Raw genomic sequence first — 6,118 nt, 5'->3', positions numbered from 1 at the left:
CTCGCCGCAGCCGCGGAGCGCCGCCGAGCGGCAGGCGGGTGGGCACTCGCTCCGCCTCCTCCCGGCCCGCCGCGCCGGCTCCCGCCTCCTTCCCTCTCCGCCTGCTCCCGCCTCCCTCCCTTTCCGCTGCCGAGGCGGCGGGAGCCGAGCCCGAGCGGACCGAGCCGCGGCTGCAGCCGGGCGGCGGGCGCAGAGGAGGCGGCGGCGGCGGGGCGGGCCGCGGGCGGTCAAGCAGGCGGCGGCGGCGATGCGGCGGCCCCGCTGAGCCCGCGAGCTCCGGGCGCCGGGGGCCGGCCGCGCGAGGCGGCCCGGGGCCGGGCGGCAGCATGCGGAGCGGCGAGGAGCTGGACGGCTTCGAGGGCGAGGCCTCGAGCACCTCCATGATCTCGGGCGCCAGCAGCCCGTACCAGCCCACCACCGAGCCGGTGAGCCAGCGCCGCGGGCTGGCCGGCCTGCGCTGCGACCCCGATTACCTGCGCGGCGCGCTCGGCTGCCTCAAGGTCGCCCAAGTGGTAGGTGCCGGGCGGGGCCCCAGGTGCGGGCGGGCGGCCTAGCTGGGCGCCTTCCCTCCCCGCTCCCGCTTCGGGGGCGCAGGCCCGGCCGGCCGCCGCCGCGCACCAGCGTCCCGGGGCAAGACTCCAGCCCTTCGCGCTCCCTCTTCCTCTCGGGGTCCTGGGCCACCCTCCCACCTAACCTGGGGACCGTGCCCTCTCCAGCCCCTCACTTCACCTGTGCGCCTCCTACTCGAACACCTGCCCCCCCCCCCCCCCGGGCCTACCTGTACACTCCCGCCTTCGCCGTCTCGAGCCTTCTTCATTTTGGGGCTTCGTGGTCAGCGAAGCCCAGCGCGGAGGTCATGCTGTCCCCTGAGTGACTACTGGTCACAGCAGTTTGTGGCAGGTTTTCGGGGCCCGCACAACCTCCACCTCCCCTAAAGGCCCTTCTCTGTGTCTGCTTCCACCACTGGGACTGTGGCTTGATTTCCTGCGCCGCACCTAGCGCAGTGCGGGGCATAGGGTAGACACTCAACAGATGTGTTGTATGGAGGCATGTAGCCTAGATGCAGTGGGGGGTGCCCAGATCTGCCCCTCAGAGTCTCCAGTTTATAATGCGGAGGTTTGATTCCCCCTGATTAACCTAGAAGACCCAACCAGCATCCTTGAAGCCTCTGTCCCGGCTGGGTGGCTGGCATTGCCCAATTGGTACCCAGAGTTAAATCACTCGAGGAGGGCAGCCAGTGTTGGAGGCAACAGCAACAGAACTTTCCGTCAGACTTGTCGCTCATTTCTCAGAGTTCTTATTTTCCGCTTCCAGGGTATTTAGGGCAGGGGCCTGCCAGCCCTGCCCCTCTTTTATGGTTTTGTAACAGGCCTCTCTGGGTAGTTGCTTAGCTCTCTTGCCGACAAGGCATGCTCCAGTTCAGGAAAAAAAGTGTGTCCCCACCTTCCCTGTCCACAGGTAGGCCTTCCTCTGAGGCCCCACAACAAAACTTTATAGCCTTCTCAGCTAAAGAAGCCATTTGCTTGGAGCTGCAATATATGTACATTTTGTTTCTTCCAAGCACTGGGCTTATGCTTACTTGAGTACATAGATAAACATCCCTTAGGAATAATACAAAATGTGGATACCCTTCAAATAAAGGTCTCAGTATTTGTAAATTGCAGAATCTGAGACTATTTTCTCTCTCTCCTGCTTGTTCTGCTGATGGCCAGGGGATATTTTTGAAGGGCTCTAAAGAAAGACGAATGGAATAGGTTATCCCTCTCTAGAATTTTTAAACTGCCCTTATCCGGTAAGCTGGAATGTTCTCAGGGATATGTTGGTTCCGTAGTTAGGCACTGCTGTTAGCAAGGAGAATGGAGGAGGTTGGGGGAGGGAGGAGGGTGGTGCCTTTTAAAAGAGGCAGCTAGCCAATGTTTGAGTACAGCCCGATGATCAGAAATGAGTAAAGAAAAGAGCAGGGCGTGAACTTGGACCCAGGTGGAAAATAGGACCTTCTTATGTACCTTCCTTTGTTTATTCCGTGGACTTTTGAAAGTAAAGAGAAATTGCCACTCAAAGGATCTATGTAAAAGAATGAAAATAAGTAGTTTGTATAAAGCTCTAATTGCCTTCTCAGCGCTGGAACTTTGTCACTGAAGGCCAGAAATGGAAACCGGTGGTGTTTGTCGTTGCCTTTTGGTAAGGTGCAGTTTTGTTGTAGAAATTTGCTTTTCATCTGGAAAAACTTGGGGGCCCAGTCCCTAAAATCTCACGTAATTCTGCCATTTGTCTCATGTTTGAATTTAAACGCAAGAGGATGTGTGGGTGAGTGAAAGAAAGGGACCCGTTGGAAGGCTATGGCAGCTTGAAACAGTCTCCCATTATGTGGCTTCTCGGTCTTGATCTCAAGTCAGGGATTTTAGTGGGGACAGGGACCCTCACAAAGCTCGGAGAAATTGGCCTCTAGGTTTAAGAAGTCCTTATGAAGATATTTTAAAGATGTTACAAAGTTCAGAATCCCATCAGGAAATATGGGTAAGTTTTAATTCTTACATTAGAGCTTATATTGTGGTTAATGTATTGTTTTGAGAAAAATCTGACTTTTTCATGGACTTTTTTTTTTGTGGTTTGTGGCCTTCTTGTAACCTGTAGCGATCCTTGGCACTCCCAAGTGTGCTCCACAGAACAGCCACGTTGCCAGCATCACAGAGCTTGTTGGAAATGCAGGATCAGAGAGCTTACCCGGGACCTTCTGAATCATAATCTGCAGTTTAACAGGATTCCCCCGGTGATTCACATGCACTTTCAAGTTTCAGACTTTTCTTTTTTTTTTTTTTAAGATTTAAAAAATTTATTTGAAAGAGTGGGAAGAGAGACAGAATGAGCAGGGGGAGAGGGAGAAGCAGAAGCAGGCTCCCTGCTGAGCAGGAATCAGGTGTGGGCCTGAATCCCAGGACCCCAGGATCATGACCTGAGCGAAGGCAGACAGATTGAGCCACCCAGACACCCCTCTATATCATTTTAATATTAAAGCTTCACAGTGGTGTTAGCAATCAGTTCCTTTTTTTTTTTTTTAATTTTTAATTTATTTTCTTGACAGGGATCAGAGGCAGGGAGGGAAGGGGGGGGGGGGGGCGGGAAGCAGGCTCCCCTCTGAGTAAAGAGCCTGATGTGGGGCTTGATCCCAGGACCCCGAGATCATGACCTGAGCCGAAAGCTGAGGGTCTACCAGAACTATTAATACTCAACCTCAGGGCTGAGGTTTTTTGTTTGTTTGTTTTTTTTTTTTTTAAAGATTTTATTTATTTGACACAAAGAGAGAGATCACAAGTAGGCAGAGAGGCAGGCAGAGAGAGGGGGAAGCAGGCTCCCCGCTGAGTGGAGAGCCCAATTTGGGCTCTGATCCCAGGACCCTGAGATCATGACCTGAGCAGAAGGCAGAGACTTTAACCCACTGAGCCACCCAGGTGCCCCAGGGCTGAGGTTTTATTGTAAAACAAGCCTATGCCTCTTAAAAGTATTAAGAGAATGAGATGATGTAGAAATTAGCACCTAGCATTTTAGGTGCGTAGTTAGTGTGTAAGAAAAGATAGATATCACTGTTACTAATTAATATTTCCTGTCTTTAAAGAAACTTGGTGAAGTTGCCATCCCCAAATTACAATTCTATGTTTGAATTAAAGATAGTTTACTTCCTAGTGATTTCTTTCTTCCTTTTTTTTTTTTTTTTAAGATTTATTTCTTTATTTTAGAGAGAGACAGAGAGAGCGAATGGAGGGGAGGGTCAGAGGAAGAGGGAGAGAGAGAAGCAGACTTCCCCAGTGAGCTTGGAGCCTGAAGCAGTCTCAGGACCTTGAGATCCTGACCTGAGCCGAAATGAAGTGTCAGTTGTGTAACCAACTGAGCCACCCAGGTGCCCCAGCTTCCTAGTGATTTAAAAGCTAAATTGATGGGGTGCCTGGGTGGGTCAGTTAGTTAAGCATCTGCCTTTGGCTCAGGTCATGATCCCAGTGTCGTGGGATTGAGTCCTGCATTGGGCTCCCTGCTGGATGGGAAGTCTCCTCCTTTCTCTGCCCCTCAACCTGCTCAGGTTCTCTCTCACTCACTCTCAAATAAATAAATAAAATCTTAAAAAAAAAAAAGTTAAATTGATATTTTAAATGGAGTTTTTAAAAAGAGTTTATTTATTTACTTGACAGACAGAGATCACAAGTAGGCAGAGAGGCGGCAGAGAGAGAGAGGAAGGGAAGCAGGCTCCCTGCTGAGCAGAGAGCCCTATGTGGGGCTCGATCCCAGGACCCTGGGATTATGACCTGAGCGGAAGACAGAGGCTTTAACCCACTGAGCCACCCAGGCGCCCCTAAAACAAATATGGAAGTCTTCACGAATTTGTGTGTCATCCTTTCGCAAGGACCATGCTAATCTTCTCTGTATCGTTCCAGTTTTAGTATATGTGCTGCCGAAGCGAGCACTGGATGTTTTTGATAGTAAAACTAATCTGAAATATGAAAATTGATCAGTGTAGTTTTGTAGATTAAATCTTTTTAAAGCTTTTATTTACTTATTTCAGAGAGAGAGAGAACATGAAAGCATGAGTGGGGGGAGGGGTGGAGAGCAAAGCAGGCTCCCCACTGGGCTAGGAGCCCGGTGTGGGGCTCCATCCCAGGACCCCAGAATCATGACCTGAGTTGAAGGCAGACGCTTAACTGAGCCACCCAGTCACCCCTATTGATTAATTTTTTTTTTTTTTTAAAGATCTTTATTTATTTATTTGACAGAGATCACAAGTGGGCAGAGAGGCAGGCAGAGAGAGAGGGGGAAGCAGGCTCCCCGCTGAGCAGAGATATTTTTCCCGATGCAGGGGCTTGATCCCAGGACCCTGAGTTCATGACTCTGAGGCTTAACCCACTGAGCCACCCAGGTGCCCCATAAATTTAAAAAAAAATGAAACTTAATAGCTATCTCTTAGTTGGGGAGAATGTCTTATTATATAAAACAATAATGTTCCTTTTTGTTTTGGAAAAAACTTGCTTTAAACTGTTGATTTAAATACTTCCGTCTGGGGCGCCTGGGTAGCTCAGTGGGTTAAAGCCTTGGCCTTCGGCTCAGGTCATGATCCCAGGGTCCTGGGATCGAGCCCCACATCAGGCTCTCTGCTCAGCAGGGAGCCTGCTTCCCTTCCTCTCTCTCTCTGCCTGCCTCTCTGCCTACTTGTCATCTCTGTCAAATAAATAAATAAAATCTTAAAAATAAATAAATAAATACTACCGTCTTGTGAATGTGGATTCTGTGACTGCTTATTGGTTTTTAGCTCCCAGGTGTCATTTAATGAAATAGTTAATGTAGGCTTTTTGCTTTTTCTCATCAGCTTGGTTGAAATCAGAGTTTTGCTCTCGGGTCGGTGGGCCTGGTTGGGGAAGGCGTACTGTCATTTATGCCATGATTTAGGACAAGCTCAGAAGAGGACAGGCCCTGGATTGGTCAAGACTTTCCGAATAATAATAATAACAGCAGGCGTTAACTTAGAGCTTACTCTACTGTTGTTTACCCCCTGTGAGGGATGAGGAAACTGAGGCAGACAGGTTGTGTCTCATTCACGGTCCCCTGGCTGGTGGGTGGTTGTGCTGGGGTTTGAACCCGCGGCAGTCTGGTTTCAGAGTGTACTCTTTACTGCCTCCTGAACCCATCATTTTGAGTTACCCAGAGCAGACAACCTTGAGTTCAAGGACATTTTCTTGGTTTGGGGCCAGCCTGGTGATGGCTGGGGAGACTTTTGCATGCTTAAGAGACTTGCAGGGCTTTGGGTTTCTCAGTGGCCGTGGTGCAGGTGTGCTGTTCCCGGGTGGGGTCCTTCCCCCTACCCAGCAGATCATGCACTTCCCTCAGGGAGGGGATGGGCCTTCTCAAAAGTGCCCAAAGAGTCAGGATTTCAGTTCAGCTTCTTTTCCGTAGAGATTTTAATTTATTTGAAAAAGATAAATAAGAGGGGCGCCTGGGTGGCTCAGTGGGTTAAGCCTCTGCCTTCGGCTCAGGTCATGATCTCGGGGTCCTGGGATCAAGCCCCGCATCATGAGGAGTCTGTTTCCCCCTCTCTCTCTGCCTGCCTCTCCGCCTACTTGTGACCTCTCTGTCAAAT

At 50.4% G+C, this 6,118-nt stretch overlaps 1 protein-coding gene across 1 annotated transcript in view; it reads left to right on the top strand.

Moving 5' to 3' along the window:
• The first annotated feature begins 326 nt into the window (after positions 1-326).
• The window catches only part of LOC111153004 (CKLF like MARVEL transmembrane domain containing 4), a 64,628-nt gene continuing 58,836 nt past the window's right edge, over positions 327-6,118 (top strand). Inside the window, exon 1 of the mRNA XM_022511801.1 lies at positions 327-512. Within this exon, the coding sequence (XP_022367509.1) occupies positions 327-512 (186 nt within the window). The remainder of the gene's footprint in view (positions 513-6,118) is intronic.

The sequence above is a fragment of the Enhydra lutris genome, unplaced genomic scaffold, assembly GCF_002288905.1.
Source record: "Enhydra lutris kenyoni isolate GAN:26980312 unplaced genomic scaffold, ASM228890v2 scaffoldscaffold30, whole genome shotgun sequence".
Taxonomy (NCBI): Eukaryota; Metazoa; Chordata; class Mammalia; order Carnivora; family Mustelidae; genus Enhydra; species Enhydra lutris.
The sequence above is the reverse complement of the archived record's forward strand: the minus strand, read 5'-3'. Positions and strand labels throughout refer to the sequence as shown.